The following is a 13,521-nucleotide window of genomic DNA, read 5'->3' on the forward strand; positions in this document are numbered from 1 at the left end:
TAAGTTTTGTTAGTTAATTATTAAATAATTTGTTTTTGAGAGTCAGTAGAATGACTATGGGGTATAGGAACATTTACGTCAATAAAAATTCATGAATGACATGTAGAACATGTTATTAGGACGGACTAATAATCAAGTAACTTGCTAAAATTAATAATTTAGTAATCATCATCATATCTTGCACAAAGATAGGTTTAAGGTTTTGTTATTATGATGGCACAAAGGTTGATGAAGCTCTGCTTTTACGTATCTCTGTTGATGATATATCTATGCGAAACCTGTCCTCTGGTATGGAAATGAACATGTCTTTTAACTCTTGGGGGATATCAAAATCCTCAAGAACCTGAATTATGGCAAGAAGCATTTGAAGTCAAAAGTACTTCCAACTTATATGCAAAGCACATGGCAACAAGCATTTTACCTTGAAAACCCCATCTATGTTTCGGCCTCCTACAAGGAATGTACAGCCTGACCGTTTGCATCCGAGCAGTGTTTCAACCATTCTATCATAGTCCCCGCCATAATATTTTGGCTGCAAGCACATAATAATCAGTCATGTCTCATGGAGCCTAACATTATTCCTTCTTTTCCCCCAAACAAGAGTTCTCTTACATTGATAAGTCTTGCTGCAGTGTCTGCTCCAATAACAAAGGCACTTCCTGGAAAAAGTTCTGCTTTCTTGTAAAAATAGGGCTGATTTGAGATGATCACAGTTTTCCCTGGACAACAACAAATGGCTTCAGTGCGTGATTATGCATGTAAATGCATGTAAGACTGGGAAATGGACTTGTAGAATGCAAACCCTTTACTTGGCTTCAATTTGGATAATAAAAGACAGCAATTAATCAGTAACAACACAGCCTCTTGGGGCACGAGAGCACAGCCTTTGTTGCTTAATAGACTTGTTGATTGATCAACTCAAGTGGTAAGCCGTTGCAGTTCGTATACATGGCCGTACATTTCTAATAGCTAAATCGCAATTGCTACTAAACTTGTAGATGAATTACAAATTGCATGTTGTTTCAAGTAATGTATGTTGCCACACTAATGACTTCATTCCTACCATCTGACTTGCACAGCCATTCTACTACTATGCTAGTTTAAACACACCGCCCAAAAAATACTGGCAGATCATAATATTCATTCTCATCTCCACAACGATGTTCTCACTCAAAACCGTGGGACAAGTATTTGATGGCTCTAGTTGGATTAATATTAGAGAGCCCAAAGATTCTAAATTAATATCTTGAAATATTTAGGGTAATTTATTGTTTATTGCTGATTGATCTACATTAAGGATAAGCTGCAGCTACCCAATCTACCAATGCTTACGGACAATAGTGAAGCAAAAGATTATAAAGCTATGCAGAACATCAAGTAGATGAATTTACACAAACCTATCTTTTCAAATTGCTTGACTCGTTCTTTGATTTCAGATATTGACAGTGGTGGTTTGTCTGCATTAATTGCTGTAATTTCAAAGCAGGGCAATGCATCACCAAAAAGGCTGCATGATAGTCAATAAAAATAAGTTATCGCCGTGCATTGCTCTTAAGCTAATAAACAATGATGTTAAGTAAACACGTACAAGAAAATGGAGAGACCAATAAGGGTGCCTTTGTTTGAACACACCATAAGTCAAATGTAATACTTTTTTTTTTTTTCTGAGCTAACTCATGTAAACCTGATTGAATACATATAATACTTGAAGCCTAGATCACCAATTATATGGTACATCAGCAGGCGCGGAAATAATAGAAGAGAATATATTTTTGTTAAAAGATTTAGACTGTGTACTGAAGATTCCAGCTTAGTAAAGAAGGCCAATCCCCAGTGTCTCTTTGTGAGAGACAAAAAATAAATAAATAAATAATAATAATAATAATAACAAATAAAATAAACCTTATTCCAAGTTTTATTTGCAATAAGTCAACATATTTGCTGATTAATGGTGCCTTATTATGCAAAATCAAAAACTTTTTCAGCACTAGATACCTTGTGGCAACCTCCAAAAGCTTGCAATGACCATCATGCAAAGGATTAAAGGAGCCAGACAGTATAACTTTTGTCTCAGAATTTGATGTATGATTGTCTGTGGAGTCAATGAACATTCAAGTTACGGAACAAGGGTGACCTAGTACAAAATATAAGGAGGGTGGCATTAAGTGTTTTTGTAACCTCACCAGAAAAATGATAGACTTTCATGCATATTTCTCCATCAATAAGTTGCTGTAGCTCTTGATCCTCATCAAAATGGGTTTCACACTCAACAGGCGTTTCGAATTCATTTAATCCTGAATGTGGACCAGCTGAAACTTTGCATGCATCTGCAATTGCCTTCACAACGACCATCAATCAACATATGGTGAACATAGAAGATAAGATATTTCAGTTTTTGACAATCAAAATGGTAGGCATATCGTTCACAGGTCCATCGGCCCATATTTAGGAAGGTGGCCAATAAAAAAAAAAAGGTTGTCCTTCTAAGCACGATATCAGCATATGCAATAGCATATAAATCCATACAATCTCACAGATTATTTATTGCACCACTCTGATGTTTGGCATTGTGGTCTACCGGGCAAGACACATGTGCAATTTGCCCACACTAATAAGTAGTGTGTAAGGTAACTTGAGGTTGACATAATTACCACCAAAGTTCCTTTTTATTTTTTTTTTTATCTTTTTAGTTTTGGACATGCTCCGACACTCCGGGACACATGTGTCCCAGCAGCTCGACACATTTCTGGGACCAACTCATAATATATATCAAGTTAAGATCTCTTTTTGTGCCTGTGAAATTATTAAATATCAATACTTCCAATAGTTAGTACCTTGATTCTTAGAATTTTAAACTCCTAATTTGCTTGCAGGTGGCTGGTTGTGTCAAATTTTTATTAAAAAAATACATTACATAAAAAATATATGTATAAGATTATTGAGCATATCCCCACTGTATCTGTGTCCTATTTTGTTGAAAAATGGTGTGCCGCTGTGTCATATCATGTCATGTTGTGTATCACATGTCAGTATCCATGCTTCATAGATACACTTACACAAGCATTAGAATAAAAAAAATGAAATTAAACTAGCCATAGCACATCACTGATATTAAAGGAAGGGCCTAAAAGGAAATTCTTTAAGATCCTACAGATTTAATAATATCTCGTTTATGCATCATACCTTTACCAAGAGATGGCTCGAAACCTTATCTTCTTCTTCACGAGATCGTAAACCCTGCAATATTCATTGAAACAGAAACTCTTACACATCACAAATATCAGATGAAGAAATAACACGCATACGGATACCTTTGACAATGTAACATTGGAAACCCAAAGTCGGTCACAAGTTCTTGTTGACAAACAAAATCTACATCAACATTAGCATGAGTAAATATTGCAGGGTCAAGATTACAAAATATAATCTGTAGAATAACACAAAAATCAAACTATAACAAATTAAAGATTAACAAGTTAAGGAAACTAACACAATAAAGTGGATTCATCATTACTGATATGTGATGTCAAAAAACAAAAAGATAAAGTATCTAATAACATATACAACACAAACTATCCCATGCTAGCCAGGATTAGATGCTAGATATGTATAAATTATCAACATGCCAAATGACAAAACGAAAGTAAAGCAAGTGTAATGTATTCAGATTTGCAGAGCTTCAAACATTTGGTAGAACCAATGATAGATCTACATTTTGCACTATTAATATCAATGTTGTAGGCATAACAGAGAATTCTAATATTGGAAGAAAGACATACAACACAACAGACAAGGTGGGATTTATAAAGTGATTGAGATGCAATTTTTGTCAATTACAAAGATCTTAGTGTAAGATCTTATGCCTAATTCTGGGATACATTAAACATATATGTTACAAGCACTTTTAAAAGCTAAATAATACCTATGATCTCCACGTTTGGGATGCAAGCTGGCCAAAGATCCAGTGAAACCTACTCCTATAACTCGTGAGCCTATCCAGTTAGAAAGATAACCATAAACAAGAAGTGATATGTGTGAAAATTAATTCACAAATTTGCGAAAGAACGAAACATGAATTTAAAACCTGGTCTACAAAGTTTCAAGGCGCGATTAAAGGCCAAAAGAGCCATTTCCTCTGCAGTCTGTTGACTGGTAAATTTAGCAGGCATCTAAATCCAAGAAAATCCAAATCAATATCTAACAAAAATTTTAAGAAACTAACGATAATCAAATGCTTATGAAAACATGAACAGACTCATGATCATTAAACCAAATCATTGCAACTTCCTCCTTCTTGATAAACTCATAAAATTAAACACCACAAATGTTTTGAAATTTTTTTTTTAAAAAAAAGAATAAAACGCAAGTAGATGCTTACAATAAAAATAAGTGGAAAATATGACAAGGACGGATGTGATAATGATTGCTTAATTTCTAGCATTAAACACCAAAAAATCCATCCAATCTTCCTACTTTTTGCCAAATTCATACAATCAAGCAACCACAGCACATTCTAATAGATTGATCAATAACAAAGTAAGAACACAACAAGATGTGCACAAGAAAATCAAGAAAGTGCGAAATAGTACAAGAAGATGACCATAAAAAAAACTCAATTGGATCTTCCTACCTCTTATAAATTCAAACAAGTAATCATGAACAAGGTTCGAACACAAGCAAATGCTTACAAGAAAATCAAGAAAGTGCGAAATTGGACACAAAAACGGAATGCGAAAACGATAGCCTAATTTATAGGGACACGAGATCATCAAACACAGGAAGGGTAGCAAGATCGTCAAAAAAAAGGAACATGATTATCAAACAAACTCAATCGAATGTTCCAATCTTTTCTCAAATTCAAACAATCGATCATGAAAAAAAGTTAGAACACAAGAAGATCTTACAAGAAAAGCAAAGAAAGAGGACAATATTAGGGCAGAGAGGTGAGATTGATTGCCTTGCCGAGCAATTGAGCCATGGAGGTCTTGGAATAAGGGACGACAACTTCAAGCACGGTGCTAGAGGCGCCGGGCACCGACAAGATCCACCCAAGAGCCTGAAACACAAAAGAATTAGAACGTCACTGAATCTTGACGAGAAGAAAGCATTGGAGGCGATGATGAAGGTGAGAGGGAGACCTGGGAAGCGCCGCCCGAGAGGAAGAGAACGGCCTGAGCGGGGGTGGAGTGGATGGCTTCGATAAGGGCTCGAAGGCCAGCGTCCATCGCCACCCAATCCTTCTCCTCTTCTTCTTCTTCTTTGTTTTTTTGTTTTTGTTTTTTAAGAGAGGCGGCAAACCTAGGCCGGACATGTGGGGGAGCTGCGCTCACCGTTGAGCCGTGCCCTCATCTCCCATAAAAATGGGGATCGAATTCGGAGAGTCATACTCAACACTCGAACACCCTACGCAAGAGACCTGATGCTAATAGACTAAATTGTCCCAATGCCAATAGACCAAATTATCGTTGGTTACTTCGCTTCTTTGTCTCTTTGCTCTAATATGATAGCTTTGTCTTTTTGTTATTGTGAAATATTAAATATTATTTTTTAAAAATTTATTTTTATATTTAATATTTAATATACTTTTACAACTCCACTAAAAAATATTTAAAAATTAACATAAATTTTATAAATTTTAGATGGACAAATAAAAAAATCATGTAGCATTTTGCTTTTTTTTTTTGATAAAGAAAAAATATAATTTTTTTTATTAAATAAGCATTATATTTTTAACCTATACGGTTTTTATTAAAAAAATTAAGAAAAAAAAAATTTGGACATGCAGAAAGTTCAAGAATTAATGGTGAAGTCAGCACAAACTATGGGATTAATTGGTAATTTTGGTTTTCAAAGTAAGACAATTGTTAAAGGCTTTAGAAAGTATAAAGCAAATTAATTGAAAATTTGCATTATTAGATTATTGAGTCCCAACACAAATTAGATTACTAAATCTAAATCCAACATAAAACATGTCCATCTAACTTAGCATCACTGCCATCCAACAATGAACTCAATGAAAACATTGACAAAAGAATTCCTGGATTGCTTATGTTTCAATAATTGACATGGTATAAAATTCCTAACAAGAAAACAGAGTATAACCACAAGACCTTTTGCATCAAAACAATGCAATTATGAATTAAAAAAAAAAAAAGAAAACCATCTACCATGCACCAACGATACAAATAAAAAATTCACAAAAAAATACTCGATATGTATATATATATATATATAATACTGGCATGGAGGCCATGAAAACTTGATGGTAGATGTAGAAGAATGATTGCTAAAACCTTGAAACTTAAAATGAAATGGAGTAAAAAGTTCAACCAGATTGTCTAGGAGGAATCATCAAGGCCCTTTGCTTTGCCTCCGCGCAACATGTCCCCAAAGTTTCCCCTCATAATCCGTCGGAATCTTGTATCATCTTGAGGAGGTTGAGGGCTGATTGGCGGGATGGCAACAGGTTCAAATGCGTCGCCAGGGTCTTTCTTCCCGAGAAGTCCGCTGTCACCAAAGAAGCTTGAAACTGATGATGCAAGCCCCAGATTCACTCCCATCACTTTACTGATGGTTTCAAATGTTCCCCCAGATCTTTCCTTCATAATAACTTCAAGCGCTTCCTTGTGAGCAGGATCAAGAGTATCTTGGTCTTTCAAGAGATTCTGAATAGCAGGTAAGAGGAAGTCTCTGATATTGGTTGGAGAAAGATCTGCAGCGAAGACCCATTGTAGATATAGGATGTGCAAGATTGATCAATAGCAATGTTAAGAAATTTTTCGATAACAAAAGAATGTTTAAAAAGAATTCAAATAAGGTGGAACATTCTTTTTAGCAAACCTGTAGCATCCAGAGCACGAATTGCTTCACAAAAGGCGTTTGCTTTCTCACGCCGACGCATTACATCATTTCCATGAACAGGCACAGCAGTAAGTTGAAAAATCTTGGATAATAGATGTGTTACACGTCAAGGAAACAAATAATGAAACAGTGCAGTAGCATCCGTAGTAAATTAGTTATAAAATACGTGTTGAAGTTGATAAAAATAGTTAAAAGGATATATTCTCTTAGTCTGTCTGTTGTATGTGGTACTGCTACAACTAAAGCTCGAACAACAGATATAGTAGCTTCATGTGATCCATCCTCCAGAAAAGCATCCATCTGGATGCGTATCTTGTCGACAATCTGTGTCACATGCTGTAGCTTTAGCAACAGGAATACATAAGAAGGTTGTTAACAAAAAGGGGGGAAAACCCAAATACCGTGTCACTTTTGAATTGCTGAGCAACGGCTCCAAAAGCATCGATGCTAGCATATTTTACATTCAAATTTTGATCTGAGCCCAGAGTAACCAGTGCAGGCAATACATGAGTTGAAGCAACTTTCACATCAATATAAGGCACCTAAATTAGGAAGCAAGAATTTGTTAGAAACCAAATGGTTCAACTGGAGTATTATGAGAAGCTGCAGATATACATACAAGGATTTTCAAGAGATTTGCAGCAAATATCTTCAGGTTTACATTGGAACTCACAACCATTTCCCATGAAATATTAAAAATAATTCCATGATGCTCTTCAAATGTGCTGCATTTAAGTATTTCAGAGCTTGGTTATAAAGGGAAAATAAGATACCAAAAGATATGGAAAGTCAAAGTAACGCCAAAGCCAAGATACCAACCAAAGGAAGCGAACCGCATTGAGGAGCTCAGTCGTGCAATTTGAAGACAAGGAACCCTCCTTTGCTATGCTTTGCACCAGCATCTTTTGCAAGTATTGTGAAAGTTCTTCACGCTTACCCGGCCAACCCAAAATACCTGATAATAGTAGCGGGAGTACACACATAACAGCAAGTTTCTCTGCAACAACAGTTTTAGGTTGCAGACCTGCATTTAAGTAGCAAATGATTAGGAGGACTACAGCCAAAGTATTTAACACACTCAACAGCATACCTTTAATTCTAGATTGAGTAGATGAAGGAAAAGAGGACAAATTAGCATCATCTCCAACAGCTACTAAGAAAATTGGTAGCATAATGTATGTGAGATAATGGTTACCAAACTGATCACATACTTCTAACAGAAACTGCAAAAGGAACATAAGCAACACCAGTGAAATCTGACTAACAATACTTCACAAATTTAAAATCCTTCCAACACACAACAAGTAAGCCCATCACCAATATGTATACCTTCGTCATTCTATTTCTAAGATTGTCTTCCTTGTGAGGCAAGAGACAAGCAAGTTGAATAATATCAGGGAAGCAGTCAATATGCAACCAATCAAATGCAGGCCAATCCACATGACCCCTGCTTGGGTAAGATGAATAAATCTGTTAGGAACTTCTCATAAATCCATAAACTTTGCAAGATTTGCATTTTAATATCAAATTATAGAAAGAGAATTGATGTAACAAAAAGAGGGATAATTCAAACACACCTGGCATACAACTGAAGCAAAGAGACAGAGAAGAATGTATCAGATGGCCCGGAACTTAGAGAAGTCTCAGTAGAAGTTAAAGGGCATGTTTCAATTGCCTTTTGATGAACAAAAGGGAGCAACTCAATCAGCATTCTCAACAAAACATCAATATTCCAGCGTTCTCGTTCACCTAGCACACGAAGCTGAGACTCTACAGAACCTTCAACCCCTGAGAGAGGTGGGCATCGCTGAAAAGTTTTAAAAAATTTATCAGCAAACATGTCAATAAAATCTACCAGAAGAAGTCTCTGCTCTTTAGATAAAGTCAATAACCTGAGCAGATCCAAGAAGGTGAGAGAGTAGGACTCGTAGGACATGTTCTAGTTTGCTCCCCCACTTTATTACTGCAGGAACTAGGTCTTTAAGAGATGTGTCAACAACTACACCTGAAGGGTCGCATACCAACTGAAACATCAACTCCTCAACCTATTCGACAAAATAAAAGAATTCAAATTAGGCTTCCTCTTATAGTTCTGGCTTCCAGTTATTATCAGAAAATAAGCCTCTGAGCCTTTCTCGAATCCATGTTCTGCAGCCTGTTCTAGAGCTTACATTGCAGCCAATTCTGTGAAGTCAATAAGCTGCTCCATGATAGCCTCTGAGCATTAGTGAGGCTGACCTTGAAATATTTATCCATATTTGGGAAGAGTGGCAGAAGCAGTGCCAGGTTATGAGCAGCAGCCTCCCGCACAACTGTGGCAGAATCCTCAACCAGTTGTTGTACAATTGATAAGATAAGAGAATCACGGATCTCAGGCCTAACAAATTCAGCAAGCTCTCCGCATGATTGGGCAACCAGCAGCCTACGCTCCTCATATTTATGATTGATCTACAGTTTAATTCAGATAACAAAAAAAAAAAAATCATTGCATTAAGGAGCACGCAAATAAATTCAAAACTAAGCAGTTTATTGGTATCAAAGAAGCAAACCTGTTCCCAACACTGTGGAAGCAATTCGGTCTCTGTTCGCATCTCTCCAACATTCTTAGCAAGGCTTACACAAGCCTGATAGGGATATTTGTCAAATTTTAGCAATCAGAACAGATATTTCAAAGGAATGTTCTTAAAAGTTTGATACTTACATCCATTATAATTCTTCTCTGTTGCTCATCTGGTCGTTTGATTAGATTGAATAAAGTATGTGTTAGCGAATCTCTGACGTTGCTATCTGGGTGGCGCTCGATTGCACACATAATTAAAGGAAGAAGCTCCTGTGAGAGCATGAAATAATGATTTATACATAAAGGTTTCTTATTGATTGAAAATAATAAGATAAATGCAAAAAGATCAAATGAGAACCTCACGGTGGTTGATTAGAACATAGGGAACAATTTTAGGCAAAGCATCTGAAAGTATCTCTATAGCATCCAATGCCTACATGGAAAAAGGAAAATTTCAGAACTTCATGGGCTATATCATCATCAAAAAACAATACAAATGCTTAAAGTGAAACAAATATTATGCTCACCATTTTATTGGGAGTTGTATCTTTCCTAGGGCTTTCTGGTTTAGTGACTACGTCACAAACTTTATCAGGTATTATGTGCTCATGGATACTCTCCTTGTTATCATCGATCTCAGCACCACTAGATGAATTCACAAACAATGTTTGATTGTCAGGCTTGTCTATACTCACTTCAGATACGGGCATAACTTCTTTATTTTCATATATCTCAATATCATGCTCCTCGGGATGTGTACCCACACTGGTATCAACTACTGTGTCTGCTTTCATAGTTGTGGAACTCAATTCAGAGTGTTCTAGTTCTGTGTGTGGAGATTCCAAATCACCCTTGTGATTCTCAACATGAAGCACTCGTGGCACATTATTTTCTCCAGGAGTCCACTGTCTAGCAGATCGAGTGCCTTCTATGTACATCTTTAGTGAAGTGATTTCAGCCCTACAATCATTAATGTCCTTCCTTTGAGCCTCAAGTGTCTGCTTTAAATCTTGCACCTTCAAAAACAGTTTGCCATTGTATGATTAGTACAGGTCAGTAAGTTAATTTCAAAGGACAAAGGTCAGAACAAATTTACCAGACCCTCCTTTTCTTTTAGGTCCTTTTGTGCAGCTTCTAAAGATTTTGTTAGAATTGTGATTTGGCCATCAGCCAGTTCCTTAGCTTTCAGAAGGGAGGCTTTTTCACTATTGAGCTTCTCAGTTTCCTTCACAAGTGATTCATTTTCCCGTAACATATTTATCCTCTCCTGTGTTAAGACAAGCATACACAGACATGAAAACTTCTTATTTCTCAAAGCAACAAAATAAGGTATTTAATTATTCTAACGTAGTAAGAATTAGAGAGAAATTGATTGTCACTTCAACAAGATTAGCTAGTTATTAGAATGATTGAAGATAAATAACTTTAATGAGTGTTGCACACATCCTACATATTAAGTACAGAAATCCAAAAAACAAAAGAAAAAAGTTCCAAGATAAAAAAAGAAAAAAAAACATCGTAAACAAACATGTCAAGACTTCATTACAAGAGTCTTGGAATCTCCATGACAGTTAAGAACTGCCCATTGATGTATATACTATGAACTGAGTCAATGCAATATCCAGAATCTAGAATGTAACTAAACAATGCACTAGGTTCAGAACAGCAATCACTTAGTCTTCAGCAAACGCAAAGCTAGCCACTGGATGCTGCAGCATAACAAGTTATCAAAAGCATGAAATAAAAAAAAAAAAAATTATTGGGAGGCACAGGTATCTTACAGACAAATGTCAATGCTAAACCCATCACAAGAATAAAAAACAGATCTAACAGGTAAGACTATAAGTTGGCAACATGATATTTCTAAGTTCACGCCTGACAGCAAACAGGCATGTTCCATGAACAGTTTACCTCAGCAGCATCTGTGGTAGAGGAAAGATACTGATAATAGTAATGACGCAAAGCATCGGATACACAGGCTGGACTGTTTGGCCAAACATCAAGGTTCTGGTCAGTCACCTGTGAAAAAAGACAATAAAGGGCACTAAATTTAATCTGCAATAACTAAAAAGTAATCTAAACAAGAAATTTTCAGTTAAATCTCAATTAATGTGATTCATCACTCTTACAGATAACTAGTTAAAGTAGAGATTTATAAAATATCTGCATTAACATGAAATATATATATATATATATATATGCTGGAATACTTGTGCACAACATTCACCTCCTCATAAAATGTCATGGCTGTGAGTCGATACCCAGCAAAAAGCAAGTATTCCTTCACAACATAGTTAAGATCTCTACGTTCAACATCCTTCATCGGACCTAAGTCAACGAAAGATCTCTCCTTCTTACGCTGTTGATTTTCTGGATCAACAGCCACAGCAATATCTGGGTGTGCCCCTGCAATCATCAACGAGTCCTGAAATAAGTCTCCTTTTGTTTTAATATAGATTAAACCTATATTTGAACTACTGTGAAAATATAATGATGTAACTGAGAAACAACACCTAGAAAAGCTCCTATGGAAAATTTGAATAAATCCATGCTATGAGCCAATATGGCCAACATATCAGAATGAACCAAGGTTTATAAGTTTTTAACAAATTAAAAAGGCATTTTCATTTTATTAAATTTCAACATATCTTTTAGCTCACTGAAAGTCTGCATACATAATTGCATATGTAAAAGATAGTAACTAACAACTGGTGAAAGAAACAATAAATTCCTTTAAGTCCTTCACAAACCAATAGAAGAAAAGCTGCAATTTTCGCGTCTATATGATAAAGGCATAACAACTACATGCACATAAGACTGCTTAAAACGATAGAACAAACCATCAGATTCGATGACAGCAGGAGATTCAGCCATCCTTTTCAACTCAGACTGTAGTTTTTCGAGATCTTCTTGGGCTAAACGCAGCTCATATTCACTGATCGCCAGTTTTTCCTCCGCTGCAATTTTATCTTCTAGCAAAGTTTGTGGATCGGCAACTGAATGATAAAAGAAAAACCAATGTTACAAATCACACCATAATTCAAAATTGATTTCAAATACAGTGCAAACAAGTCATGCATTGATCATTGAAGGCATAAACTAAACATAGAATTCCCCATAAACAGCACGAGTGTTTGACAAGCCAGAGTGAATAAATTTTCAGAAATGCAAACTTTTTTGGTCAACAAAAACAAAAACCGAGATCCATACATTCCCAGCGAATCCCCAGCATTTCATCAAACAAAACGAAAACAGATCGCGATAAATAAATAAATAAATAAAATGAAACCCAAATCAAATCTACAAACAAAAAAGTCAAGATAGGCAAGGAAGGGGAGAAGAGACCTCGGAGGGAGTTGAAGCGGGAGATGAGATCAGGAGGAAAGAGGGAGGGATCGGAGAAGAAGTCACGGAGGCGGATAGCCTGGTCATGGCGGCCATCCTCGACGAGCTCATGGAGGAGCTCAAAGGCCGTGAGAAGGTAGCCCTCCTGGAGCAAGAAGTTCACAACGCAGTTGCATAGTGACGAGCGCTGCACGTCCTTCGCCCGCGTCGCCGCCGCCGTCTCCGCTGCCGCCGTCGAATCCATGGCCGGAGATTGGCCGGAGATCCGAAGCGGTCCTCAGATCCGCATGCGCTTTCAGGTCGTTGGTGTCGTTGCCGAGTTAACAAGCGAGAAAGAGAGGACCGAGAAATGAGAAATTAGATCACAAGTGTCAGTTATCTCGATAAAAAAATGGACGGCTGTGATGGCTTGATTACATTTTCAATGATGGCCTTTGTTCATCGTTATGATTTATTTTGTGAAATTCCACATTGGCCGCAAATTATAGCACAGTTTTCAAACTAGTCCCTTTGTTCAACACCACAGCAAACACTGTAAGGCTGTGCACAGTCCAAAACCAGATCGGACTGGTCAAGAACCGGACCAGACTTATTAGTGGGATCAGACTTGACCAAATAACAGAGAAATCCGAACCGGTCTGATCCGGTTCTGGTTTGGACCGTTTTGGACCAGTTTAGTTTGGTCCGATTTAGTCCCGGTTATTATGTATTAAAATTAAATTAATTAATATACATTACTTATATATATATATATA

At 36.6% G+C, this 13,521-nt stretch overlaps 2 protein-coding genes across 3 annotated transcripts; both read right to left on the bottom strand.

The window, feature by feature from the left end:
• Positions 1–62: 62 nt before the first annotated feature.
• Positions 63–5,287, bottom strand: LOC120280187. The gene is made up of 12 exons (XM_039286950.1): positions 5,139–5,287; positions 4,958–5,056; positions 4,085–4,169; positions 3,923–3,992; positions 3,312–3,372; positions 3,184–3,237; positions 2,184–2,337; positions 1,996–2,092; positions 1,398–1,507; positions 613–719; positions 422–532; positions 63–343 (listed from the first exon to the last, which is right to left on the bottom strand). Exons 1-12 carry the CDS (start codon positions 5,223–5,225, stop codon positions 209–211), a joined length of 1,170 nt encoding a protein of 389 aa, XP_039142884.1. The 5' UTR covers positions 5,226–5,287; the 3' UTR covers positions 63–208.
• A 735-nt stretch (positions 5,288–6,022) lies between these two features.
• Positions 6,023–13,099, bottom strand: LOC120280527 (RAB11-binding protein RELCH homolog). 2 transcript variants are annotated; one of them, XM_039287386.1, is made up of 20 exons: positions 12,767–13,099; positions 12,262–12,417; positions 11,649–11,827; positions 11,333–11,440; positions 10,518–10,688; positions 9,949–10,437; positions 9,780–9,854; positions 9,563–9,691; positions 9,411–9,485; positions 9,100–9,309; positions 8,754–8,906; positions 8,439–8,668; positions 8,191–8,308; positions 7,952–8,084; positions 7,681–7,885; positions 7,481–7,586; positions 7,263–7,403; positions 7,062–7,185; positions 6,841–6,957; positions 6,023–6,712 (listed from the first exon to the last, which is right to left on the bottom strand). In XM_039287386.1, exons 1-20 carry the CDS (start codon positions 13,008–13,010, stop codon positions 6,339–6,341), a joined length of 3,537 nt encoding a protein of 1,178 aa, XP_039143320.1. In that variant the 5' UTR covers positions 13,011–13,099; the 3' UTR covers positions 6,023–6,338. The 2 variants fall into 2 exon arrangements, with proteins under 2 accessions (XP_039143320.1, XP_039143319.1); XM_039287385.1 differs by having other exon boundaries at positions 7,681–8,084.
• Between the last annotated feature and the right edge of the window lie 422 nt (positions 13,100–13,521).

Source organism: Dioscorea cayenensis, chromosome 17 (genome assembly GCF_009730915.1).
Source record: "Dioscorea cayenensis subsp. rotundata cultivar TDr96_F1 chromosome 17, TDr96_F1_v2_PseudoChromosome.rev07_lg8_w22 25.fasta, whole genome shotgun sequence".
Classification (NCBI taxonomy): domain Eukaryota; kingdom Viridiplantae; phylum Streptophyta; class Magnoliopsida; order Dioscoreales; family Dioscoreaceae; genus Dioscorea; species Dioscorea cayenensis.

Excerpts from the sequence above, each read along its gene's own strand:
- LOC120280527 (XM_039287385.1), bottom strand. The coding sequence starts at position 13,010 with ATGGATTCGACGGCGGCAGCGGAGACGGCGGCGGCGACGCGGGCGAAG. Across the intron at positions 7,186-7,262 it reads AGCAATTCAAAAGTGACACG|ATTGTCGACAAGATACGCAT; the intron begins GTATTTGGGTTT and ends CATGTGACACAG. Across the intron at positions 6,713-6,840 it reads TCGTGCTCTGGATGCTACAG|ATCTTTCTCCAACCAATATC; the intron begins GTTTGCTAAAAA and ends TCTTCGCTGCAG.
- LOC120280187 (XM_039286950.1), bottom strand. The coding sequence starts at position 5,225 with ATGGACGCTGGCCTTCGAGCCCTTATCGAAGCCATCCACTCCACCCCC. Across the intron at positions 533-612 it reads CTGCAGCAAGACTTATCAAT|CCAAAATATTATGGCGGGGA; the intron begins GTAAGAGAACTC and ends ATGTGCTTGCAG. Across the intron at positions 344-421 it reads ACATAGATGGGGTTTTCAAG|GTTCTTGAGGATTTTGATAT; the intron begins GTAAAATGCTTG and ends GCCATAATTCAG.